The 27,797-nt window shown below is 49.2% G+C and overlaps 1 protein-coding gene and 1 long non-coding RNA gene across 3 annotated transcripts in view; one reads left to right on the top strand and one right to left on the bottom strand.

Annotated features, from left to right (window-relative positions):
* HRH2 (histamine receptor H2) overlaps positions 1 to 27,797 on the top strand; it is a 77,817-nt gene that overhangs the window by 48,374 nt on the left and 1,646 nt on the right. The window contains exon 3 of one of the 2 annotated variants that reach the window (XM_029942826.1): positions 2,988 to 5,833. The exons of the other annotated variant lie outside the window; for it this stretch is intronic. Coding sequence (XP_029798686.1) covers positions 2,988 to 3,180 — 193 coding nt within the window. The 3' untranslated portion in view covers positions 3,181 to 5,833. Of the gene's footprint in view, positions 1 to 2,987; positions 5,834 to 27,797 lie in introns of those variants that run through there. 2 annotated transcript variants of the gene reach the window in all.
* The window catches only part of LOC115294791, a 58,858-nt gene continuing 33,298 nt past the window's right edge, over positions 2,238 to 27,797 (bottom strand). The window contains exons 2-3 of the long non-coding RNA XR_003910137.1: positions 3,514 to 3,592; positions 2,238 to 2,295 (exon numbers count right to left, since the gene is read on the bottom strand). This is a non-coding gene — a long non-coding RNA (uncharacterized LOC115294791). The remainder of the gene's footprint in view (positions 2,296 to 3,513; positions 3,593 to 27,797) is intronic.

Genomic DNA, 27,797 nt, shown 5'->3' with positions numbered 1-27,797 from the left:
TTGAGTTATGGGCTCACATCTCAAGCAGTCACAGTTGCCATGTGCATAGCTTAATCCAAAAGCATCCCCTAGGGGATGGGGCCCAATGACTGCACTCGCACCCAGACCGCATACTGTGGGGAGTGGATGGCTCCCAAAGGAAGGCGTGTGGGCAGATAAATCACATTTGTCCACTCATGTTTTATTTCAAGATGATTATCACCCATGAAAAGCCTTGTGGGAGCTAAATCTGGATTGTCTCCATTTGGAAAATGACAATACTGCTGAATTGATTATTATTTCATGAAAAGAATAAAGCTGTAATTTACAGCCCCCCTCCCCCCAAAAGTAAAATGCAGGCAGAACACTACAATATGTTATTTAGGGATATGTAAATATTTGCTGAAACAAATCAGGTCCTGATAAATTCTATTTTGTAAGCTGAAAAGTGTTTATACTGGTATCCATTTTAGTATACTTTAATATTCTTTAAACTATGCATATTTGTGTTTTTAATAGTTTATTGTCAAATTGGTTTCCATATAACACCCAGTGCTCTTCCCCACAAGTGCCCCCCTCCATGACCATTACCCCATCCCCCCCCCCTTCTACCCTCGGTTCGTTTTCAGTATTCAGTAGTCTTTCATGGTTTGTGTCCCTCTCTCCCCTCAACTCTCTCCCCCTTCCCCTCCCTATGGCCCTCTGTTAGGTTTCTCCTGTTAGACCTATGAGTGCAAATATATGGTATCTGTCCTTCTCTGCCTGACTTATTTCACTTAGCATGACACCCTCGAGGTCCATCCACTTTGCATATTTGTTTTTTTATGTAGTCTCTTTGGGTGTATGATGTATTTCATTTAAAAATATTTAACGACAGAATGGACATGTAAAAAAAGATATGGCTGAGTAGAGGAATTATTTGAGATGTTTATTTTCTTTGTTTTGTTCATCTCTACGGCTTAATTTTTTACTAGGATCATGTGCTATTTCCATAATAATATTATTTTAAGTGATTTGTAAGCTCATTGGAAAGGAGGTAGTTCTCTCCTAGCCAAAGCTAGCTTTTCTTTGATAATTTCAGTGAAAGTCACTTTATCAGAGCTGTATCTGGAATGTTAATCCAAGGGTAGATACCTGGCTGCTTGGTCAAATATGTACACTGGCTGGCATGGAGGACTGGAGCCTCCGAAGTGCCAGAGGTATGACCTTGAGGTCCAGGTGAGGGCGGGTGTTCTGGGGAGAGAAAGGCTGGCCAGACCTACAAAGAGGGCTTGGGCCACTTGGGGACTTCAGCAGGACTAAGCTGGAGCGTACTTATGCACTGAGGGAAGCCAGGGTGTCAGCAGCCCCTGTCATCTGTGTCTTACAAAGCCAGGCATCCAAACCCACAACCCCCATCTAACGGATTCTCAAAGGAAGCTCGTTGCTCTCCACGCTCTCTATGTAGAGGAGCGGAAGAGCAGGGAGTTTGATTCCTCTGGCAGCCAGATTACTTTAACAGATGATGGCAGGAGCTGAGGCCAGACATGAGCTTCACAGGACATCCCAAGGAACTGTACTGGGTCTCACCCAAGCAATGGGTGGCTCCCAGCTTGAAACTGGCAAGGAAAGTCACCACTCCAGCCTAGGCAGGGAAGCCAGAAACTAGGAGGCATTGGTGGCTTTAGACAGAGCGGAAGGCATATTTTGTCTTGCTCTGGAGCTCGAGACCCCAGACGGAGTCTCTAGGGACACCACGCAATACTCCGCTTCTCCTGTGTTTGCACTGAGGGTGAGCTAGGATGTGTTGAAGACGAGGAACTGCACTCCGCAAACCACAGCTGCTTGCACATTTGCTTCCCCATCCAGTCCAGCCCATGGTCTTCTCCCACCTGCGTGATACACACCTGATATGCACTTAAATCTCTACACGTGATACACACTTAAATCTCTCCACCAATTGGTTGTTTGCACTGAAATATATGAGGAAATATGTTTTTGATATTGTCACCATAAACAGAAATGTAGTATCACTTGTGGGAATCATGTGAACATAGACACAATGACACAAAACAATGGTGACTGCCTGATGAAAGCTCTGAGCCTGCCTCCTGTTCTTGGTCATAAAGGGAGACCTACTGGCATTGGGTGCTGAGACCAGGAGCGCCACGCTCAGCCTTTCCCTCTGACAGCATGAAGCTTGAAATAAAAGTGATAAAGGAAATCTTTACTCACTGAAAGTAGCTAAAGAGAGAAGCAGGTCTGCTATCCATGCGTTAGCAGGCAACAGGGCCAAGGAAATTTGTATGCCCAGAAGTGAGGGAAATCCTCTTCTTCCTAAAAATGTATGCCAAACACTTTGTTAAAAACATTCCTACCAAGCTTTTGGCTAACTCAGTCTTCAGTAATCTATTCTTTGATCAGATCGACTCAACAGAGATTAACGGAGGAACTACTCTATGCCAGCCGTAATTGTCCGGGCAAGTGCCTTGCCTTTAGGGAGCACTATGTCTCATGGAGACAGATATGTTTGCAACTGATTTTAATACAAGCCTGAATAAATCTGTATGTCTTCTCCCAGCCTTCCCTGAACCCCTGCAAGGTGTGCCGTGGACTGTTGAGGAATCATTTCATCTAGAGTCAGAAATAGCAAACATCACCTGGGCTCCTACTGTGAGCCAGGCATTGTGTGGGATATCTTTGTACATATTTTATAGCACTCAATCTTTCCAAGAATTGGAAAGGTGGCTATTTTTTCCTCCATTTGGGGTTCAGAGGAGTTCAGGAGCACAGAGCATGTTATAAGCAGATGAGATCTGAAAGCCCATCTCCTGGATGCTCTGCTTTGTGTGTTGAGGGAAGATGTCCCTCCTGTGCATGGGCAGCCCTGGTGGCAAAGCAAGGGCTCCCTCCCCATCCCACCCCACCCTTCCCAAAGCCGGCTTTGAGGAAGCAAAGGCCAGAGTCCTGGACCCACTGGCCTTACCCCGTGGTCACCGCAGCCCTGACCTGTGCTTGTGTCTCCTCAGGAAGCCAGCGCTATCCTGCACTGTGTGCTCCAGTAACCTTCTAAGCTGCTGCAAGAGTCTGTGGGGGCTTAGGGTCCTCCAGAGACACGTGAGAGGCCTCTCAGAGGAGCAGCCAGGCGAGCCACTGTCCGAGGAGCCACTGAGGACACCACCCCAGAAAGCGGTGAGGACTCTGCCCTCCAAGGCTGTCTAGACCCGGCCCAGGACACAGAAGATACTGCTTCTGGTCACCAAGATTTGACGCCTGGAGCCATTATGGACCCAGAAGCCCCCTGAGCCACTGAAGATGCACCCTAGCCCAAGTCTAGGGAGTCCCAAAGCATACAGTGGGGTGCTGGGGTCCTTGGGTTTAGCATGGAGCAGCCTGTCCTGTGCCCAGCATTCCCAGCAGATGCTCAGAACTCTCCTGGGTCTGGGTCCGCTGAATCCCATGGGTTCAGAGCTCACATTGGTGCTCGCCCTGAGTCATGAGCAGGGATGGCTGGACATTGGAGGGGTGTGCACAGGTGTGTGCGTGGATTTGTACCTGTGGGAATGCTCGGGCCCTCTGAACACAACAGCAGGCGTTGGCCATAAAGAGTTAGTCTCTCACTCCCTCATGGGTCCTGTAGGATAAAGGAAAGGAACAGAGAGGGAAGGGGAGAGAAAGGAAAGGAAAGAAATTAGCCTTTAGTGAGCACCTTCTGTGTGCTGGTACCTCATCCACATGAGTTCACGTAACTCTTATTACATGTGGTAAGAATCGCCAACCTACTTTACAGAGGTAGAAACTGAGGCTCAAAGAAGACCGGGGCCTGCCTCAGGACACTCAGCTAGTACGGGTGCCAGGCTCATAGGAGGCACTCGAAAAATAGTTGTGCAGTGAATGAACGAGTAGGAGCATGGGTAAAAAGCCCAGTTTCAAGCCCATGCTCTTGACATGACCTTGCACTGCTTCTCAGGAGCGAGATCAAGGTATTTCCTTGACTCAGCCTACCCTCCTCTTAGCAAGGCTCAGACCCGGAGCCTAGGGGATCCCTTCATGCTGCAGTACTAACCCTCTCTGGTGCTTTTCATCAACAAGAAGAGGTATGGAGTGGAGCAAACACTCAAACATTCGGGGCAGGTCCAGGGTGACCAGTGCTCCAGAGACCTGGAGGGAGAGATGGCCTTGGGGGTTGGAGGGGTGGGGGAGGTTGATCCTCTGCTGGATGTGTGACCTTGGGTGCATCAGTAGAGATCTTTCTCAGCATCTCTTGACTCCTCTGTCCAAGGGGGTAAGATCCCCTATTTACAGGGTTGTTGATGAGACCCAAGGAGGTGGGAGTGATGACAGCCTGAAGAAATGAGGGTGTGCGTGGACCCTCACTGCTAACCACCACCCCTCCCTGAGTCCACTCCTTCCTTGGTTCCAAGACCTCCTCGTGGTGCCCCCCTCCCTGCACACCTATGCCTTCTCAGCCCTCTTTCGACTCACTGTCCTCTCCTCAGCTGTCTGCTGTGCCTGTCCCAAGGGCCTCCTCTTCCCACTGCGATTTCTCTCCCTCTCTGGCCTCGTCTGCACCCTCTTCACTGAAGTTACCAGGAGACTTCCCTGTGAGGGCATTATTCACAGATGTGTGCCTGGAGCCCAGGCTTCCTCTGAAAGCTTTACAGCCCCACTCTTGATTTTTCCCTGCACCATCTCCTCCGCCAGTTCCATGTCTCAGATAGAAGTCACTCACTGGCTTTAGAGCCCGAGCCTCTGGCCAAGGACGTCAGCCTTGGCACCTCCCTTTCTAGCTCCTCATGCTCAGTTTTCTGGAGCCCTAGCTCTATGTGTGCCCACCTTCTGCTTGATCCTCTGCACCTGCACTGCCCCCACTTGGTCCCACTGCCATCCCTTGGTCAGGACGGTTGAGACAGCTTCCTGACAGCTCTCCACCTTCCCCGCTGGCCTCCCCACCCCACAGCCACAGCAGGCTGTGCAAAACACTAACATGGTCACGTCGCACACTCCAGACACCATCTTTCTCATGGCCCACCAGCCCTGCATGGTCAGCCCTGACATGTCCCTCCAGCCTCCTCCTGCCACAGTCCCCTCTGTCGCTTCACCCCAACCTTACTGGCTTCTCCCTTTTGTTTGTTTATTTTATTGCTCTTTGCAGCTACTAGGCCGTGCACAAAGCTGTTTCCATGACGTAGAATGCTCTTCCCACCCTTTTGACCATGAGATCTCAGCTGAAATATCACTTCTTGAGGAAGTCTTCCTTGACCCCCGACCCTATTAGGTCAAGCCTCCCCCACACACCCCAGACCTGTCCTCAGAAGCCATTGATTGTTCATAATTTACAGTCATCTGTGTGGTTCTCTGTCCATCTTCCCCACTCAGGAGGTCATGGGCCCTGCCTATTTCTTTTGTCCTTTGTATATCTAGCCCCTGGAAGAGTGTTTGGCACACAGCAGGGGCTTTAAGCAGTGTATCTGCCAGTATACTTGAAGGCATGATTTGCCCCAGGGTCCCTCTGAGATGCTCAACTTCTTGGCTGGATTCCTTCTGGAAGCCCCAGAATCCCCTCCTCAAGTGTTCTTGGGAGTCTGAGGCAGGTGGGTCTCTCAGTCACTACAAAGTACTTGCAGGCATAAGGCTGGTCTGGCTGATCACAGTCTCAGCTGATCAGGGCTCCAACCCATTGTGCCCACACACCACCTGCCACTGTCGGAGGTCTGTTTTTTAGCTGCCCCCACCCTTCTGGAGGCTTCCTAGAGCCTCTGCTGGCTGCAGAAGTGGGGCACATGCTGTCTAGAGAGGGAGCGTCTGCAGTGGGTCGGTCCCCAAATCCATGTTCTGTGTTACCATCGTGTTCCAATAAAGCTATCGAAACAGATGCTGCCTTGTGGTTTTATTTTTTTCACTTCCTGGTGAGGAATACTCCCCAAACTTCATCATACGGTATGTCTTGATTTAGAAAAAGAGTTATGATAAAATACTGAGGTAAAGGCCAACTTGAAAGCTACCTTCAAAAGTAAAAGAGTTCTCAGGGAACGGGGTTTTATCGTAAAACACCACACTGGCAACGAAGGACCGGCCAGTCAGAAGGATCAGGCCTTCGTCCTGCTTGGCCGGTGAGCCAGGTACATGGTAGGCACTCGATAAGGGTTTATAGAAGGGAATATTTCTGAAATTGTCAGCTTCAGAGATGCCTTTGTGAAGTAGGAGAAAAAGAGATCTTTAAAATGGAAAACATGTCAGTTGAGAAAGTCTGCAATAGAGTAGGTGGTTGAGGAGCAAGTGAGAGACCACAAGGTCAAGAAGAAGTTCATAGAGGGTGTGCCAGGAGTGAATCCCAAAGGCACCTATAACAGGGTTTGGAAAACGAGAGGGGGAGCTGACCAGAGCCAAGGTCACCGTTTGAGGACAGTAGTAAGCAGTGTCCCCAGGGAGGGAGGGGAAGAGGTTGGAGGAGGCTGTGGAATCCTAAACCTGGGGACTTGCAGTGAAGGCCTTTGATGAACGTCCACGAGAGGCGGAGAAGAGATTACAAGTCAGCTCAGCCAAAACTCACAGAGCCGATTGGCTCAAAATAGGTTGTAATGTGGGTTTTTTTCAGGGGAGAAAAGACCCAGCTGTGCTAAGGGAGACTTGGGAACGATGAGAGTAGCAGATTGAGCCAATAGATGGTGTTAAGCAGTTCTGTGTAGATGGAAGGAAATGACAAGGAAGTGTCCCCCGAACTATAGTAGTGGGTGTGATGAATAGTGGGACACTGTATAGGCAGCCAGCCAGGGCTGGAAGCCTGGGAATCACAATTTCCTGAATCCTATTCCAACCAGCTTAGATTCCACCAATAGGGAGCTGGAGAGAAGCAAAACCATTATTGCTAACTAGGCAAAGGGGTGGAGGAGGGGGCGGGAGGGAAAGGAGACCAGGGAATCTGGAAGGGCTGACTCAGGGAGTAAGTGCAGGGCCCCGAGGCAGCTGTGCAGGGAGCAGGAGTAATGGCATGGCTTGGAAGGGTCTTCATCAAGAGGGGCTAAAATGATGATGTCTGTGTTAAGGAAAGCTCATTCAGACTTCAGTTGAGGGAGCAGCCCCACTGCCAATGGGGTGGACTGTAGCACTTTATAAGGATCTGCCACAGGCTCTCCTGCAGGCCATGGACTCCATGCTGGGAACCCAAAGGAACAGACCTCCCCCACCCTCCAGAGAGACTGGCTTGACCCTAAAGTTACCAGGGAATCATGGGAAGAATGGGACACCAGGGCCAGTGCTGGGATGACCAAGCTCCGCAGAGAGCCGAGCGTGGGGAGGATGTGGCAGCGGCAGCCATGACCTTCTGAAGGACTGCGTTCCTGGGGCACGTGGGCTGGGCTGTGCTTAAACGCAGGTTAGAAGCGTGCTGGGTGGGAAGGAGTGCTCACTAGCTGAGACTGTGGGAATCCATTTGGAATCCCATCTCGGCTACGTAGCCAGTCTCCAGCTAGAGCTTTGAGGGAGAATTTACCATCTTCGTTGTCCATCTGAGGGAGCTCTTTCCAGGCCACTCAAGCAAGAAATAATAGCTACGGACACACACCTCCCAGAACTCCAAGCCCTCCAGGGACAAGTCAGGAGCCTTCCATGGTCATTACCAGCCTGAAGAGTGACTGGGAGAAGCTCCCTTTCACCCAGCTGGTAGCTCTAAAGGGCTCACAATTTGTTATTGGGGAGATCATTGCAGGTGTCAGTGCCACACCCCCAACCTCCTCGCTCATGGTTACACAGCACAGCATGCTTCGCACGCCCTGAGATGCCACTGTGCAAGCCCGGCTGGACCACAGCCCTCACTGCTGGGGCATTACCAGGGCCCTCGTGTGCCCAGTGATCCTGGCAGGATTCCCAAGGAAACAGCATCCCAGAGGGACCTGCAGACTCTGTGTGGCTCCCAGATGACCTCATCATTTGCTTTCAACTGACATTTATGAGCCCCTTCTTGTGCCCAGACATTATGTCAGCCCCTCCACAGACACCAGCTCATTTCTTCCACCAGGCAGCCCTGCCAGACAGAGATTCACATCCCCACCAGCTGGGGCCTGAAGAGGGACACAAGGTGAGCAGGTAAAAATCCAAGCAAGTGACACAGCTGAGGCTCCAACCCAGACCCGCTTGTCTTCAAAATTGTAACATTACTGAGAAATCCAGAATCCCTCTGGCCACCCTTCCCCATCCTTCCCCCTAGCAATTCTCCCTGATGCATCCACTGTTGCCCAATTTGCTGCATGGTGTTTGGTTCCGTTTTGTTTGCTTTAGCATGAACGGTATGCTCCACCTTGGGAGCTGAGCTCAGCAGTGTGTCTTCAAGTTTCAACCACATTCGCCCATAAAGTGCTCCTTCATTATTGCTAACCACCAGAGGGTGTTCTGTGGTGCACCCCTAGCCATAAACATTTGATTCATTTCTAATTTTTAGCTGTCTAACAATACTATGCTGATCATCTGACAACACTGCCTTGTGCATATATGCAAGTGGGGTTTTGTGGTGGTGGTGGTGGTGGTGGTGGTCCTGCTGCTGCTAGTGGTGGTATGGGGGCGGGGGATGTGCATGTGTGTTTAACATACCTACAAGCGTTATTCTGGGAATGGAGTATACGTGTTGCCCAATAGCCCTTCAGAGAGACACGGATCATCCAAACTCCCACCAGTGACCCTGGGGGATGGGAGGCCTGGCTCCCAACATCACCACCATCCCACTTGTCTTTTCTATCATGTTTGGCTTCTTCTGAGCCCTAGAATTTAGAATATTCCCCCTAGAGATGCCCTACCTCTAATGAGTGCAGGACAGGACATTTATCTAGAAGAAATTTCCAGAGCTTTCCTTGGGCTCACCCCAGGCTTTCCATGAGCTCTACCACATCTTACCTTCCTCCTTTGGGTCCCCAGGGAGGAAGCCAGCCTGCCCAAGTCACCTAGGTGGTGTGAAAGACTGTATTCACTCACAGTGGCCAAAGTACATAATTCAACACTTTCTGTATATCCACTAAGTTGTGTAGCCATCCATCACCACTGTCTGAATCCAGAACATTTTTATCATCCCCCGCAAAAAGACTTCATTGGTGGTCACTCCCCTGCCCCTGGACAACCACCAATCTCTTTTCAGTCCATATGGGCTTGCCTATTCCATACATTTTGCATGTACACGTGCAGTCAGAGCAAGCTTGGCATCCACGGTGACACCTGCCCAAATTCCAAAACCCAGTCATTCCTGCTGCTTACCAATAAAAAAAAAAAACTATTATCTAAAATTAAAACTCTTTACTATGCTTCCCACTAGTTATTTGATTTGGATACTCCCAAAGGTAACCTAAGGAAGGAATAATAACCACCAAAAAATGGGAAATGTTTTGCTAAGTGTTTTCAGAACTGACTCACTGGGACCATAGACGTGAATAAGTGATTTTCTTTCTGTATCTGGTTTTTGTTACAGAAAAATCATTTTTCCCTTGGTTCTACTGAGCAAGTATAGAACAGAGACTGACAGACATAGATCTGGAGGGGATGCCAAACGATTTACCTGCCCAGGTACCCATGCATCTATATCCAGCCCTGACCACAGCAAGGACTTGCCCCAGAAAACCTCTTTTCTATTCTTAAGAAAATTTATGCAAAGCATGAAAATAGGGCTCAATGTGATGGTGTGTCCTCTGAGTGTCATATGGGAGCGTGGCTAGCAGGCCCGACTGGTATTATATGATTCTTTAGGGGAAGGTCCCTTTGCTGGCTATTATTGATCAGGGACCAGACTCTGCAGTCACATGTTAATTTGTACAAGACTGATAATTGGAAATGATTTTCCTGTGGCCCACTAGAAATGCAAGTGATTTCTCTCCAGTAGAAGAGATAATACCAAAGGTTATAGTTTATTGTGCTGTAGGACACTGACAAGTTTGATATCTTGGCAGTCTTATTTTGAGGTTCTTTCTTTCCAGATATAGAATTGCCTCTCAGATACTTCTTTGAGCCAACTTTACCATCTTGCTTGTTCCCCCCTCTCCCCAGGAATGGGTTAAATTAAACTCTGTTACATGTTGACTATACATTTGCACGAGTTGTGTTTTTAATCTTTTGAAAATTATGCTTTGACGAAATCTTGGTTTTCTAACCAACGCACTGGGTAGGGGTGCCCCCTGCTGGCAGGGTTATTCTATCCATTAGACCTTAGAAACACATGCTGTTCTGAGACCTACAGAGAGCTTTGGGAACTGAAAAAAAGGAAGTCAAAACTCCCAAAATAAACTTAAAAAAATGAATAGTGCTCAGGTAAAAAGCTACAAAATACATTTTAGATGTCTACCAGGTATGGCTTGTCAACCATAGCTTTAGCTCAACTCATGGTTCTATACAAACTATTTTTAATATGGTATATTCTCAGTGGTCACAGTTTCTGATGTTGGGAATCCCTCAAGACAAAGTGGAAGGCATACTCTGTGTGTCAGTTTCACCAAGCACGAAATGGAAATAAAAACAGTTATGTGCGTGGGGACATTCTTTTGGACTGGCAGCCTTTCCCACCTGCCCTACTTCTGAGATGCAGTCACCTCTACAGAAGCCCAGATACATGTGGGTTCCCTAGGATCTGGTGGGAGAGTGTGGGAAAAACCCCTGCCGTATCTCACCAACACAGTGTGCCTCTGTGGTCCCTTGTCATGCTTTAGGACCACTGTGGTGGCCCAGGGCCTCAATCCAAGTCAGCTATTGATCTGGACACCAAGAGATCCATCTCCTCTTCTGCACAATCCACCAAACTTCATGGGAAAGCATGCTAATAGAAGTCTTCTTCTACTCCCTGGTGAGAACAGCAATCCAACCACTTTGGTTTCATCGACTCCTGGCCACAGGCTGTGAGGACATGACAGTAAGAAATACTAAGAATGTTCTGGTTTCGAGCTGTCTTTTGGGTAATCAATTCACCAGTTTGTATCCATGGTAACCCCTAGGGGCAAAGAAGAGTTCTCAACAGATATTCATAGCTCCAGGTCCAAAGGATCTTTTTAACTATCCTAATTTTGATTTTGATAGTCTAGAAGTATCAATTTTGACCCACCAAGGACAGCGAGTGAGGTTATACAATAGCATTACTACCTGTTTTAAGCACGAGAAACTCTAAACCAGATCAAAATCACTCTTACAGCCCCAGTGTGGGATCAGGCTCCTGTCTTCACTTCTCTGAAATTGGGATCAGGCCCCGCCATATCATTGTTGACAAAGTCAGGTTATATTTTGACACACAATAAGAGGAGAAAGCAAATATGGATCTCAAGATTTCGAGACCTTTACTGAGAAGGACCCTCACTCCTCTCTTGACCTCAGAACCCTAAGATCTGCATTCTAGTTCCAGTTCAAGTTCTAAGGAAACTTTAGGGCCTGTTCTTCATTCATTTGTACCTTGGTTTCCCCATCTGTAAAATGGGAGTGACCATTGTGTAAGGATCAGATCAAGGTTGAATGAGATACTATATCAAAGTGCCCAGAATCTACTTGATACCTAGTAAATATTTGCTTTAAAAGCCCCACAATTTTAAAGTAAATAACTGTTTTACATGCCACCAAAAGAAGAGAATTAAGGTTCCAAGTTTTTAAAAAAATCCTGTAGTTGGATGTTTGATGAAGGTCCTTCCTGTACAGATATGCTAATCTGGGAGGATTTACTCCATATCTTATCAGTGTATTAGAATGTTTTCAGACCCCACCTTAAATGACTCTATTAGTGTTGAATTCAACTGCAGTTCACCAGCTGGCATAATATTACTGCTTGCAGAATATGTTTAAATATAAACACTGATTGGTTTTGATTCTGCAGTCTTTTTTTTTTTTATTTTTATATTCTGGAATCAACCTTTTCTTTTTTTCTTTTAGCAATATGCAGGCAAAAGCTAGATAGGGGGAGAGTGACAGCCCAGTGAGAAGGGGGAGGGAGTCCTGAGCTGGAGGTTAATAAATTGCAACAATAGCCAAAGTGAGCATTCATTCGTGGGGCTGTTTAAATATTTACCCGAAATTGAAATAGGATGTGACTTGCAAAAAACCGGAAAGGGATTGAAAATCCTTTATGTGGCAAGATCAGATCCATTCTTCTTCCTCAAGCAAGTGGTCTCCAAGACAAGCGGCGTGTTAGTGGAAGGAAGCATAAATGCTTTGCTGTGGTGCATTGGTAAGCTGCCAGTTTGCTCCTGTGTGACTTGTCATTCCAGATTCTCGTTGCAATGCGGGCAGCTGTCAATCATGGCTGCCCAGACCTGTGAGCACCCTCCCACTTGTTCAGGGGTTCCTCTATTGTGAGTTGTGAATTCCTCCTGCCTAACGTAGAATGCAAACATCTGCATTTGCCAGCCTTCTTTGCCCTTCGGGTGCAGACACGTGACTTAGGATTTCCTGATCAAAGGCAGCCAGCACCTTCAATTTAAAAATACGCTCCATGAGGAAAGTGGTGAGCTCCGGCAGCAGGGCAGCAGGCGGATGGGCAGAACAAGCTTCAGAGGGCACCTGATTCTGCCAAGGATCTATGTGCTTCCTAATAACCCCTGTGCTAATAAATTTCTTCCTGCTTAATACCCAGCTCCTGGCACGTAAAAGGCACTCAACCCATTCTGATTGAATGAAGGCTTGTGGAACCAGATCTCTCCTGTGTATTGGTTTTCAAGAACCTGTATGCTTGGGGAGAAAGACTGAGTCCGTTTTGAGGTATGTCCTCCCCCTACTAACTGGGAAGGCAGAGGCTGTGTCCTTCAAATCCTTGGTGGCCTGGGCCTGGCAAGTGCTTGGCACAGAGTGGGCCCCAACAAACCCTGAACTGGTATTACTTAACCTCCCCATCCCTTCCTGTCTCTCCAGGGTTGCATTTGTACTGGCATATCCCTGGGGGTACCTCACTCTTGTCTGAGAAGGCTGGAACAAGGAGCCTTCCCAGGACCACCCCCAGGTTCAGGCAAGAAGGACCCCTGCTGCTTTAGACAGTCCTTCCCTGGACCTCCAGCTGTACCTCACAGGATGTGCACAATGGGAGCTCAACGGTCCTTTCTAAACCACATTTGAGATCCTGGATTTCCTTGGCCAAACAGTGCTAACATCCAATTCTAGAGCCTGGAGGAACCTTTTCCTTAGATCCAACCATGTGAGGCAGACCGTGCCAATGGCCTGAGCATGGCTGGATCCAGAGGTGCCTATTTGTTGGTGGGGAGGGGTTGGTATATGGAGTTTTAACTATTGGGCATGTATGAGACCTGGGGTGTATGAGATGGAGCCAGTGTGTGAAGAGAGGGGGATGGCCTCATGCCACACTCCAGCTCTCTCTCCCCTTCCCACCATGCTGTGGTGCAGAACTCCAAGGAGACCAAAGATTCCAGATTTAAACTTGACCTTTCATGTAGTTTTAAAATATACTTTGTCAAGGTCGAAGGACAGAATATATGTAGTTTAATAGTTTGTCCATGGACTAGTTACCTATTGCTGAATAACAACTTAGACCAAAAATTGTCAGCTTAAAACAACCCACATTTATTATCTCATAGTTTCTAGGGTCAGAAATCGGGGATCTGCTTAGCTGAGTTTTCTGTTTCACAGTCTCTCAAGAGGTTGTGATCAAAGTGCATCAGCCCAAGGACTATGGTCTCATCTGAAGGCTCAACTATGGAAGGATTGGCTGTCAGGCTCACTCACTGGTTGTTGGCAGCATTCAGTTCCTTCCTGCATGGGCCTCCCCTATGTGGTGGCTGACTCCCTCAAAGCGTGCAAGCCTGAGGCAGGAAAGAGAGTCTGTCAGCAAACCAGAAGACACAATCTTTTGTAATCTATTGTGGAAGTGACACCCCTTACCTTTGTCATACTCTACTGGTTAGAAGAAGCAAGTCACTAGGCCAGCCCACATTCAAGGGCAGAGCACCAAGCACACACTTGCTGTGGCCAGAATTCTCACACCAGGGGTCGGCAGAACCCAATGCTTCATTCACCCTGAGCCAAGCTCTTAGCTGTGTGCATGTTACCCCCACCCAAGAGCCCAGCATTCCCCAGAGCATTACCCTGCACCCTGGACAGACGAGCAAAGCTCAGTTCAGAGGGAGCTCCCATGAAGGACAGAAATTACCACCTCCAGTTCCAATTACCAGCTGAGCTAATTGCAAAAGTAATTGCAATTGAAGGGTCTAATTACCAGTCTGGGCCAGACAAGCGCCTCCTCCCCGCCTTTGGGGAGCCTCCTGCTGCCTCCTGGGGCTGCAGACATGGTGGGAATCTTATTCTGGAAAGAACAGGAGATCTTCCCCATGTCCCAGAGACCAGATTGCCAGACAGAGGCCACCATCTGTCCCCAACCCCCGGATAAGGCTCCCCAGGCCCAACAGTGGCCTCTCCCCTTGCATCTCTGCCCCAGCTTTGGACTCTTAAGCCACATAACCTACTCCCGAGCCAAGAAACAGGAACTGAGGACTCCTCAAGCTGACATCTGGGTCTTAGTCCTCTCCTTTGCCCTTCCCTCCCCCACATGTCACTATACCAGACATACATTGTCTCCCCATCTGGCCTGGTATTCTCAGCCTGGCTCCTCAAACACACCCATGCCTGTGTGCAGCCGCCAGCTCCACCCAGGTTTCCCATTCCTGGCACCTCCTTCCAGCTCCACCCAGCCTTCCCAGCACATCTGGCCCCCGAAACCAGCTAGGTCTGGCCTGGGGAGCCCAACACACAGCACAAGGCAGGTGCTCATATATCTCTGCAGAGGGAATGAAGGCAATGAAAAGAGACCACCGAGGCAGTGTCCTCCCCTACCCTGCAGCAGCTTCCGCTGCCTGCCATCTCCATCAGACACCTGCAGCAGCTTCCGCTGCCTGCCATCTCCATCAGACACCCTCCAACTCCCACTCCACACCCCCAAAATAGCCGTCTTTGGGCCTAGCCATGCACACACCATCATCCACCCTCTGGATCCTGGAGCTGGGGCAAGGCCTACACAGATCCTGGAGTTAGGTCCCAGTTCCCCAAGGGGTGTGTTCTGGAGGAGGGGCTGGGGTGGGCATCAGGCGGGCACATCCTTCTGGTCCAGGGACTCTTCGCCGGTGGGGAACAGCATGGCTGGAGTGCCAGGGCAGCCTCTGCCAACCCCAGGAACCATGGCTGGTGTCCCTCTGCCTGGGTCTGGGAGTCACTTTGGGAGAGCTCTCCATTCAAAAACCTTCTAACTCGGGGGTAGCCTAGCTACTCTACTCTGAGGTCCCGCTCAGAACCTTCAAATAGGACCCCATCACCCTCAGGACAGAGCTGAATTTCTTAGTTGAGCCGACCTGCTCTCCGCCCCTATCATTTCATCCCTCCTCCTCTCCCTGCTGCCCCAAGGGTCTCCTCAGGGCCTCACCGCCCTGGCTGGCCTGGGCTGCCTGCTCCATGTCCTAGTGTACCCCTGATTTGCCTCCCCCTTTGGCAGAACCAGGTAAGGTGGAGCCCCTGAAACACACAATTTGAGGTGGATCTCCTGAAGGAAAAAAATACAAAAAGATGAATGCAAAATGATGAAGTCAGAGCCCTGAAAATGAGGGTCCCTGGAGCTTTGGGCGATTAGCTTCATGGCTGCTTGCTGCTCCTTCTGTACCCTTCCGGCCTCAAGTACCCAACACCCTCACCTTCCCTGTTACCTTCTTTGACCAACTTTCCCTGGTCCCCCCAGCCACCCACTCCCCATTCCTGCCCAGGTTAGCGTTCCCAGGATGCTCCAGGCATGGCTTCACAGTGCCCATGTCACCCTGTGTCATAAGCATCTACCTGTGGACCTGACACTTCCATGAGGCTGCGGCCTCCCTGTAGGCAAGGGCAGTGCCAAGCATCAGCATTTTGACAGGAGCATGCAGGTGTCTCTGGGGACAGGTTGAATAAATGAACGAACGCTTTCCCTACAAACAAGTAAATAGGTGAAACATCTCTCCTGGAAGGCTTAAACATTCAGCTGTCCAAAGGCAGAGGCTATTCCACCAGGAAGGTCTCCCCCAACCCACTCACAGCTGCAATCTGCCTGAAACTCCCAGCTAACCCCTCCAACAGCCCGGAGGCCTGGCTCAGGGAGTCCACCAGGGGGCAGTGCGGGAACACGGATACTCATCCAACAGCACCTGCAAGTAATTGCCCTTCCCTAAGCCTTCTGCCTGCAGGAATGATGTCCATCTACCCAGCCCCCCAGCCCCCATCCCATGGCTCCCAGAACTCCAGCGAGGCATCCACATTGTTCACAGAAGAGAACCAGGGCTGAGGAGTCAGGCAGACCGAGGATCAAAGCCCAGCTCTACCATTTCCATCCTAGCTGTGTGCATTTGGGCAGGCTCCTTTCCATCTCTGAGCTAGTCTTCTAACCTGCAGGGCTGCTGTGATGCCCATGGGAGTCTTTCAAAATGGTAAACTGCCAAATTCAGGCTGGTTATTGGTTAATTCATCATAAACAATTGTCTCCGTCCACTGTCTGATTCCCAAATGATGCCACATAAACTGGATTTCAGCTTCGGGGGAAAATGTTGAAAATGCCAACCCTATAATAAGGTTATAAAAAGCTCTGATTTCGTCTTTATTAAAGACATTATGAGCAGTTTATTGATTTTTTTTTAAGGGAAATGAGAGGAAGCAGGAGCAAACCCTCCTGGGTGCCAATTGAATTAGCAGTTGGGAGTTTATTACATGGGAGACATGGCCCAGCAGTGGGCTGACACTGGTTTTTGTCCCTCCGCTGTCTCCTTCCCCTGCCACAAACCGTGAACTCCTCAGGCTGTGAAGGAGATCAGAACCTCCCTGGAACCCCAGTGCCCAGCGCAAGGGCTAACACACAGTCGGTGCTCAATAAATGCACACTGTGTTGGTCTAAGGAAGGCCTTAGAGAATACTTCCTTTTCTACTATCCAGTTGGGTTTCTGTCAGCATCATCAACAGTCCTTGGCTGCATGCCCAAAACGCTGATGTGAGGGAACTCAATCTATTGGAAGGATGTCAGGTAGCTCCCCAAATGAAGCAAAAGCCAGAGGACTGAGCTAAGCAAATGCCAGAGCAGCTCACTGGTGGAGTGTGGGGTGTGGGGGACACTCTCCTCTCTGCCAGGTTGCCACCACCACTGCGATGATGAATGACCTCCAGGGGTCTCTCCCCACGATTCAGAACCCCTGGAGAAAGGCCATGCCTTTCGTTGGCCTGGTCTAGGGAACATAACCACCTTTCTGGATAGCCCCAGGACAACTCCACCCACAGCACAAGAGGGGCAAATTCTCTAGTGAAGGGGGCAGGGATGCTAGGTGGACAATGACCAGCAGGTCCATGACCAATTCAATACAGCAAGTCCAGGCTGGGATTCCAGTCCCCAGAACTCCACCCCCACCCTCCGTTCCCAGAGCCCAGCCTTGCAGCACAGAGCACAGGAAGGTGGCCATGTGAGGGGAGCAGGTTAGATAGAGGATCTTCTTTCAGAGTGTGGGAGAGCCCACCAAGGAGGCAAGGCCCACAGAGGGCAGGGCAGAGTGAGTGAGTGAGAGAGAAGTCCTGGGAACTCATCTCAGCTTGCCCAGCTTCTCTGGCCTCAGTTGTGTCATCAGTAAAGATTGTTCTGGGCAAGCTTACTATCCCTTTGTCCAGCAGAATCCAAGTACATGGGTCCCTGAGGCCTATAGAGATGCAAAGACTCCACTATCATCACATGTGTGGGCGCACATACCCTCACCGGACCCCAATAATAAAGAGGCCCCTTCTCTCAGTCATTAAACAGCAAATTTCCAGATATGAGAAGCTGGCCTTGAATTAGCTCTTTTGCTCATTAGCTGTGTGACCCTAAGCAGGTCATTAAACTTGAAGCCTCAGTGTCTTCCTCTGAAAAATGGAACACCTTCCTCCTAGGTTCGGTACATCACGTGAGGTAACACGTGTGGGAGAACTTTGTACAGTGTGGAACCCAGGAACAAATTTTACTTTTCAGTAGCAAAAGCCCAGGGCCTTTTATTTGGGGGTAACAGAGCCCTTTCTGTCTATCTGTCTGTCTGTTTGTCTGTCTGTCTGTCTCTCTCTCTCTGCATCTTGCAGACTGGCTCATTGGGAATCCTGTAGCCACTGGGGTCCAGCCCTCTGCTTGCAGACGCATGCACATGTGTAGTTAGGGCCATGCCAGCTCATGCAAAAATAGCCCCAGAGGCCTAGGAACACTCACATCCAGTAGGGGTTTATTTCTTGCTCAAGCAGTAGCCCAAGTCAGGAAAGCCCAAGCAATCCAGAGAGGCCCTACATTTCCAAGTTCTGTCTGCTTTCATTTCAGCCTGTAGCTGGGACAGTTGCCTGAGCGCATGGCTTTCTGATAGTATGTTGCTGTGGGCAGCAAAGAGGAACAAATGCACACTAGCTTTCAGGCTCCTTTCCTCTTCCCCTGAAGCGACCATTCCATGGCCCATTTCGAGCAATGGTCCATTGCATGTTCTCGACAGCGTTCCGCCTGTGAGCACTGTGTTCTCCCCACCCACTGCCCAATCTCAGCCCATGCCACATATGTTGTTATGGCAACACCTTCACTTCAAGGTACCAATTTCTGTATTAATTTGAGTAATACAAGCTGCTGAAATGTAGCTCCAAATGGAATAAGGGCTCAACACATCTGAATTGGTTTCTTCTTCACGTGACGGACCTGAGTGTATATTCCTCATCATTGAGGGCTTCCTCTTCATCAGGATCAGGGAGAGGCTTCCACCATTTGTAGCCTTGTCCCCGTCTCCTGCCAGCCTTAGGAAGGGCATATGAGGAGGACACTGAGGAAGGACATACTTGCTCCTTAAAAGCCTCAGCCCCAAAAGGGAGCCCATTGCTTCTGTCTGCGTCCCTGGGCCAGAACTCAGTACTCAGGCCCATGGCATATCTAGCTTACAAGAGAGGCAAGAACCAGGAAGAAAAGAAAATGGATTGGGGGGGGAACAGCCAGGAGTCAAGTTCAATTCCATCTTTGGTGGGGTGGGGGGTTCTCTGACCCACCCCTTGTGCCTAGTGGTACACATATGGTCATTCATTCATTCAACACATGTCCACTTAGCATCTACTATGTGCAGACCCTGTGAGGAGAGGCAGTGATTGATGAATCAGACACTGATCTGTGTCCTCAGTGAGTTCATAGCCTATTGGAGAGACCAGAGAAACGTATAATTACACACCAGTGTGGTTCAAGCTGATGGAGCATGTGCAAGGAAGGTGGCTAATAAGGTGTTGAAGTTGTACATGGAAGACTTCTTGGGGTTGGGGATGATGCTTAAACTGAGACCTATCAGCTGTGTGCCTTGTCCTGACGGAGGAGGAAGGGCTCAGACTAAGTCCCAGCCAGCGGCCAATCTGAGCCTGGGGCAACCTGCCAGGCGGGGCCAGGCTGGTTGAGAGGAATAGACCTGAATCCTAGCCCTCCTTCAGCAGTGAGCCCCTGGGAGATGACTCTAACTCTGGGCGATGGAGGGAGGCCAGTGCAGAGCAAGATGTCCAAAATGTGAGATACCAAGTACTAAGGGGTGTAATTCATTTCCTCTGGCCACTGTAACAAATTACCACAAACGTATTTGCTTACAATGACACAAATGTATTACTGACAATTCCAGAGGTCTGAGGACCAAAATGAAACTCAAGAAAACTCCAGAGGGGAATCTGTTTCCTTGCTTTTCCAGCTTCCTGAAGCCACTTGCATTCCTTGGCTCATGGCCTCCAGCCAACAATTGCATCCCTCCAATCTCTACTTCTGCCCTCACATCCCCTCTTCTGCCTCTCCTGCTTCCCTCTCATGCACAAGGATACTGTAATTACATGGATTGTCTCCTCGTCTCAAGGCTCTTAACTTCAGTTCCTTATGGAAATACTTCTGCACACATTGTTAACCCAGGGTTTGGGCCATGTCCCAGTCAAAGCCCACCAGAGCCGTCCACTGCCTGGTTCAGGGCTGGGCACTGGCCAAGCCAGGGCAATGACTGTTTTTGGAACTTATTGCAGAGCTATCGGGGAAGAAATGCTATGGTGGCCACCTTTGGGAGAACTCCTCTGAGGTGACACTTACATGGGGAAAGCAAATTTGATTAATGGAAAGAGATGATGACATTGTTTGAGGTCTGGATCTAGCTATGCCTCAAGCCAACATGGACTTCTCAATTCATGAATCAAATAAAAAAAATCTATTTGGGTTCAATTCCATTTCTAGTAGTTACAACCAAATACGTATTGACAAATCCAGCCTCTGCCACTAGCCTCCAAGATTAGGGACTGCCTGCAATGTCTCTCTCCCTTTCCCCAGTCTTCCCCATCTTTCAAGACTGTTTCACACCACCCCTCCAAGCAAGGCATCCCTGATTCTCCACATTCCCAGCTCACCTGCCCCTACCTGAATGCTCCCCATAGGATCCCAAGCTCTACAGTTGTCTACCTTAGCCAGGTGCCTCCCCAGGGCCCCCTTGACCTTCCCTGTCCTTCCAGCCTTCGGGATGCACTGCCTGTCTGCCCTCTGGTCACTTACATCTGCGAGAACACGACCTTCCACCAATCTGGGAGAACCAGATGCTAAGCTGCAGGAGAGTCAACAGCTGGCATCCTTGAGAGCTGGGGAAGAAAAGCATTATTGGTCCTTTGCCAAGGGTTGCTGCACTCTGTCCTTGACATGGCCCCAAAAGCCAGATCAGAGCTTCTCACCCTGAGGTCTTTCTACAAGGCCAAGTTCATCCCCAACAGAACAGCAGTCAGATTTCAGTCATTTCCCCCAGACACAGAGAATCGGGAAGGGTCCTTGAAGATCCCAGTGCCCTAATCCTTCCATACCTCTGATTCTGATCTGATTCTGATCTGATGCACAGCCAGGGTTGAGGACCACTGCCATCCCTCAACAGACTTTATGATCTTTGAAGGTTTCCTTCACATTTCTCTCCTATGTGACTGACTCCTCCTCAGCTGAACTCTGAGATACTTGGGCTACTTTTTTTTATACCCCATAAACATCTCCCTTTAGGAACTCAAAATACTAAAGTAAAAGTGATGAATCATTAAAAAAAAAAAAACTTGAATTCATCTCTAGAGACAGGAAGCTCACTACTTCTCCAGCAAATCATTCTCTTGCTGGACAGTGGGTCCAAGTCTGCCCTCTAAACTTACTTCCCTCCAGCCCTCTGTGAAAGCTGACAGAGCACCTCTCCCCCTGGCCTTGACCCCCCACTTTCCAGTGCTGGCCTCAGCCCCAACACTCCCTGGCTGTGTAGTAGGACAGTCTCTTGGATCCCCCACCATTGATGCCCCACCCACATTTCCACAGGCTCCTCCCTTATGCTCCAAGTATCTCTAGCTGTTTCCTGGAGAGTCTCTGACATGGGTCCTGTGCCACCTCATGCTGTACCCTTCTCAGCCCCTCCTCAATGGGGACAAGCACTAGACACGTTACAGCACCATCGGGGCTGCCCCTGAAGAGAACATGTGAGGCTGCTACAGCTCTTCCCACAGAAGGAAGATGTCACTGCTAAGACGAAGATGCAACAAAAATATGGGGTGCTTCAGGGGTGTGGTGAGCTGTCCAGATCAGAGCATCAGCCTCATGAGGTCAGTTGCTTCTTAGGGAGGCTAGGCCAGGCCTCCATTCTGCTGCAAACCACCCACCTTCCAGAAGTCACTCCCAGACCTGGTGTGTAGAGCCAGGCTCTCCTCCCCGGCCAGCACAGCCTGCATGGGTACACAGCCTGGCCAAGCTTGTATTTAACAAGGGCCAAGAGGCCCATGATGGTACGGGGGCAGAAGGGCATGTGGTCAGGAGTGCCCCCATCCATCATTCCATGAATGTTTATTATTATCATAGATGCCACTTAAGAATCCCTGCCATGCATGCTGTGGACTCCAGCGCTGCAGCGCTGGGCAAATCAGTTCTTGTCTCTCAGTCTATTTTTTATCTGTAAGATGTGCATGGCTCTAGTATCTGCCTTACAAGATTGTCAGGAGGAGTGAATGAAATGAGTAAGTCCTCCAATAATGTCAGCCTCTGTTGTCACACTACTTCTATCCTGACCGTGACACAGCTGGAAGGTATTCCCATTTTGCAGAGAAGGAAACTGAGGCTCTGAGAGACTCTCAATCCCACTCACAGCCCAGCAGGGAGAACTGCGAGTGAAGTGGAGTTGTTACCATGCCATTGTGTCCAAACTTAGAGGCTCCTGTTGTCACTCCCAGCAGCACACCGGGGGGTCAGGGGCTCTGAGGCACATCAGGCCTGGTCCCTGGCCCAGTGGGGGAAGACAGACACACAGAAAGTAGCACTGCCAGGGAGGAAGAGCTGTGATGGGGACCTAGGGAGCTGGGGAAAACCGAGGAGAGGCCAACCCCAGACTGGGGAGCCCTGGGGAGACACATGCAAGGTGACTTCTTAGCCAGGCCCCGAGGGCTGAGTGCTACATATGGAAGCTCAGTTCCTCAGGGAAGCAGCTGGAACAGTGGTAAGGAAATGGGTTCAAAGCCTGGCTCTGCCCTTCAGCTGTGTGAAGAGTAAGTCTCCCTCTCTGAGCCTTTATTTCCTCATCTAAATAGCCGGGGACTTAGTGACAGCAAGGTCATGTGGATGAAGATGCCAGGCCCCTGGTAGGAATTTAGAGGCTGCGGAGCCTCTCTCCTCTCAGTCTCTGAACTCTTACTAAGTGCCTCCTGCATGCACAACCCAGGATGGAGATTACCATTGTCCCAGTTTGCAGACGAAACTACTCGGGCTCTAATAGCTGAAGGACCTGCCTAAGGGGGCACCCTGCTTCACCGCCAACCCTGCATTCACTGAGTGCTTACTAAGTGCTCATCACCTAGGCAAATTCCCCAAACATCTCTGGGAGGATAGTGTTGTCTGTTTCCATTTCACAGATGAAGAAATGAAGGCCCAGGATGGGAATCTCCACAAGATCATCAACGGGGGACCTTAACAAGGGGCCATGACAACCTTCTTTGGCTCTCCACGTCAGCACCTCTGCAACCAGGCTCCAGATGTGGCCCTAGACATACCTAGAAGTTGATCCGTGCAATGTGGTCCCACAAGAGTCTTTGAGGTTAACTCTGTGATACCCAGATCTGAATTTTCGGAGAAATAAGCTTATTAGAGAAGGTTGAGTTAGCGGCTAATAGAACAATGGTGGGCATTGGTGGTTTCTTCATCTGTAAAACATAAATGACAATAATCCTTCCTGGTGGATAGCAGCATCCACTCTGGTTTCCCTGCAGAACCCACCCATTGCTTCTCTCAGCCCAGGAGGTTTGGATGGGACCAAGTCCCCACCCCCAGCTCCAGGCGTGGAGCCCAGCAGGGCAGGCCAGTCCCCCACGTACAATGTTTGGACCCAAGTCCCAAGACTCTTGGTGTCTCTAATCAGAAGGGAAAGGTCTTTCAATGATGCTATTGGGAGGAGAGGACAGAAGCCAAGGCTGCCCCAGAGTAAGGATGACACAGGAGGGCAGAGTCAAGAACCAGACACTGAATCCTGACCCACCGTCTGATCATCTGCACGCAGCCTTGTCCTGGCTAAAGCAACCCCCTAGGGCATTTAATTACAGAAACCAGTAAATGACCCCCTTTTCTTAAGTCCCCCTTCGAATCAGGTTTCTGATACTTGTAACAGCAGAAACTTGACAAATAAAATAACCCCAAGTGGAGCTAAAATATCACATTTGCCATGAAAAAAAAAATACAAGAAAGCATTAACGTTTTAATGGTAGTAATTAAACAAACAGGAAAACAATCAAATTAAATAAGAGAGTTTTATTTATCTAGAAGGCAGTACTTAAGAAGAGAATTATTTATTTAGGGAAGAATAGGGGAGGACTGGAGACTTCTGAAATTCTGAATAAGGTGGCTGGGCACTCAGAGAGAGAAGGCATCATGGATTGAGTGCTAACTATGTGCTAAATGCTTCTCTGGATGTGATTCCTTCCATCCTCAAAAACCTAGCCTAATCTGGTTTTATACCCACTTTCACAAATGCAGAAATTGATGTTCGGAGGAAACAGACACTTAGCCAAGGACACATAAAATTTGCACCGAGCTCCATATCACCCCAAATCCAAGGCTATTTGCTCATCAAATAATTCATTCAGTAATCATTTATTAGGCACCTGTGGAACTCCAGACCCTAGGATAGCTCTGTGATCACAGTCCCTTTTGGTCACCATATGAACATTATAGAAGGCATCCAGAAGTAGAAATCCATCAGGAAAATCAGGGTCAGCACCAATGAAGACGAGGCACCAGAGGCTGCCTCTATCCCCAAACACTTCTGGGTCCCCAGGCACAAGGGGAAAATTCAAGTCCATCTGATTGTAGACCTGGCACGTGCCCTAAGACAGCACACCATCTGTCTCCAGGACCAACTCCCCTGTGCTCGGAACTTACATACCCTCTGCTCTTGAGAAAAGCACTGATAGTCTTGCCTAGAAACTCTTCGCCTCTTCCTTCTATCAGTAAGAAATCCCTTGCAAATAATTATACAGCCTCTACACGCCAGTTCAAATGAAAAGCAAATGCTTTGTGAATCTTTTTAAAAATTCCACCCACAAACCACATTTGATGGGAGGCTTTACAGACTCAGAGCCACACAGGGTCAAGTTGGAGCTAGGTCAGCCAGGACCGAGCATGGGACTGTCGTTGAATGAGCACCTGTTGTGAGCATGCAGTGTCAAGCTGTAAGCCTACAGGTTACTGCTTCGCCAAACACCCCCAGGCCCCTGGCAGGGACTAGCATTGGCCTCCATAGCACAGATGAGAAAATGGAAGCCCAGAGAGGAAGAAAGTATACAGTGACCAGGGCAGAGCAAGACGGGAACCCAGACCCCCGTGTTCCCAGAGTCTGTCCTGCTCTCACCTCACCATCTTTGCCAGCACATTGAGCAAGAGCAACAAGACAGGAGCAGAACTGAGTTCCCAGGCAGTTCTTCATTGCCGCAAAAAGAAGCTAAAAGCCCCCCTTTCTGATAGCTGCAGAGTAGGGTTGCAGAGACTCCAAGGAACAAAGTCACTCACATCTTCAGAATATATTGCAGTGCTCTGGGAACATGTCTCCGTAGTCCCATAAATAATTGAGAACCCATGCGTCCTGTGGCATTTCTGCTGAAATCATCACTCACCCACACCCTCTGTGCTTCCTGCAGAGGCTGAAGAAATTCTTGCCGATTTTTTTAAATGCAGCCTTTTGTTGAAACTAGTTTTGTATTTAGCCTCCACTGAGGCCCTACTCAATGCCATGCGCTGTCTTAGGCACCTGAGATGCAGAAATGACTGGGGCACAGCCCTGCCCTCGAGGACCTCAGATCCTGCTGAGAGGGTAGAGATTCAGACTTCTGGAATTGCCTTGATGTAAAGTATTAGGCAGAATTAGGAGGAGTGGGGAGCAACAAGGTGGGGTAGATAAGTGCAGACGAGACCGGCAGGTCAGTGCCTTGCAGGGTGGACATAAGGAGTCAAGGCTGGGCCCAGTGGGGACCCACTCTGAGGAGAAGGGTGTTCTTAGAAGGGGCGGGGCACATTGGGGAGCCATGGGATTCCTCTTTCATCCTCGGGTCTTCAGTCAAGCTATAAAACTTACAAAGTCACAAAGGTGATGAGACATTGTTGTTGTTGAGCTGGGGAGAATGTCAAGATATGCACACCAGTAGCCAACCTGCAGGAGTACACACAGATGTGGAAGCTGAGTGTCCTATGGAGGAAATCAGGGAAGGTGTGACCTGGCACAGGATCTGAAATGGGGGAGTTTGGCCAAGTTAATCAACATTTTCCAGGAGCGCGTGGCCCCATGAGATCCCTGGCAGCTCAGCACTGAGTCATGGGAGGGATGCCCAGAGAAAGGACTGGCTTACTCTAGGGTGAGGTGAGGGGTCTATAAGGGGAATGACACTAGAGGTGGAGCCAGGAAGATGAGTTTCAGTTTTCCAGGCAGAGAAGAGGGAAGCATTTCAGGCAAAGGAACCAGAGGGTGGGGACGTCTGTTGCCTTGGCTTCCCCGCCTCTCTTCAAGGCTTCATTTGGTAACCACCCCCTGATTTTCCCCTGGGAAATCCCCACTCTTGGTTCCTGTGGTTTAAGTGGAGCTAATGCCACACTTCCAGATGCAGGAATGGGCTTATGGTCCAGTCCTGGCCAATCAGTACCCCACAGGTCCCACAACCATTGGTTTAATGCTGGGCACATGACCCCAATCAGCCAATAAGAGTCAGCCCTGGGACCTTTGCTGGAATATCTAGAAGAGACTCTTCTTTTTTTTTTAACTTTTTTTTTTTTGAGAGACAGAGAGAGAGAAGGAGAGAGAGAGAGAGAGAGCGAGCACATAAGTGGGGAAGGGGCAGAGAGAGCAGGAGAAAGAGAAGATCCAAAATGGGCTCTGTGCTGACAGCAGACAGTTGGACATGGGGCTTGAACTCATGAACTGTGAGATCATGATCTAGGCCGAAGCCAAATGCTTAACCAAGTTAGCCACCCAGATGCCCCAAGAGACTCTTCTTTTCTCCTGAAGTTACTACTGCTGATCACCTTGAGGGGAGTGCTTGCCTGAGGATGTAGTCACTACAGGGGAAAGCATATTCTCAACAGCATGATTTAACACCCCTGCATGTCTCAAGCTCCCTTCACCACTGGTATTCCATTACATAAGCCAACAATTTTCCATTCCTTGTTTAAAGGTCTTTGAGATAGCTTGTCACACTGGTGACCTCCCAGATTGTGACAGTGGATGCAGAGGCCTAGAGGGGGCAGATGTCCAATGTGTCTAGATGCTTATAGTGAGCACACTGGCAGGAAGTGAAGTTGAGTAGGCAGCTGTGGCCACTCCACAAAGATCTGTGATGTGAAGCCAAGATGGGCTCTGGGTGCCAGGAGAGGACTTGAAACTGAGGAATGATATAGTCAGATAGATGTTTGTGGACTCACTCTGTTTATTCAAATGTGTTTAAAACCTAGAAAGAATTCACCAAGTAGAATGCGAGCCAGACATTTCGCTTCTCCAGTTTTTCAGCACGAAGGTGTTATCTAAGGCACTGAGAGCCCAAGAGGACTCTTCCAGGAAAGGGAGCTAGCTGGATGAATCTTTAGGAGGAGATTGACGTACTGGCTTATACGTTCTAAATGCCAACTAGTTCTAGTCCCTGGTTTCAGCTGTCACAGACTGACTGTGCTGTCAGTCCCTCTGATCCCATAGAAGGGGATGGAGAACTATTTGTGTATTGCTGCCCTCTGAAATCTACTTCCACAAAAGTCTTTTGTCCTTGCCTCTGCCTGGGCTGATGGAACAAGGGACTATTAAAGCTTACAGACAAGAGGACCAGATCATGAGTTATTTGACACTAGAGGTGTTTGTCCGCAGAGCCAAGAATGTTTTTACATTTGTTAATGGATGAAAAAAAATTTAAAGACAAACACTATTTCGTGACATGTGAAAATTACTGAAATTAAAATTTCAGTATTCACAAAGTTTAAGAAACACAGCCCTGCTCATACACTCACATCTTGTCTGAGCTGCTGTCACACCACGATGATAGCAATTGAGTCACTGCAACGGAGACTGTGAGATCCACAAAGCCTACAACATCCACTCCCTGACTTTTCACAGAAAAAGTCTGCCAGTGCTGTTCCCGACTAGACAGAAGGGTCACCTAGCCAATTCTTACCGAGAACAGCTGATTGTCAGCTAAACCACAGATCTCTGGGACGGATGCTCATTGCTGTATGCTCTTGGAGATTTTGTTGTTCTGTGTAATGTGACAGTCACAAACCATTCAGGTTTCGATCTAAGTTAAGGTTTCTCAAAGAAGGTGGGATGATTTCAGAAATACGCGGAGGAGTCTTACATGGCATTGAATTGCAT

The sequence above is a fragment of the Suricata suricatta genome, chromosome 6 (assembly GCF_006229205.1).
Source record: "Suricata suricatta isolate VVHF042 chromosome 6, meerkat_22Aug2017_6uvM2_HiC, whole genome shotgun sequence".
Lineage (NCBI taxonomy): Eukaryota > Metazoa > Chordata > Mammalia > Carnivora > Herpestidae > Suricata > Suricata suricatta.
The sequence above is the reverse complement of the archived record's forward strand: the minus strand, read 5'-3'. Positions and strand labels throughout refer to the sequence as shown.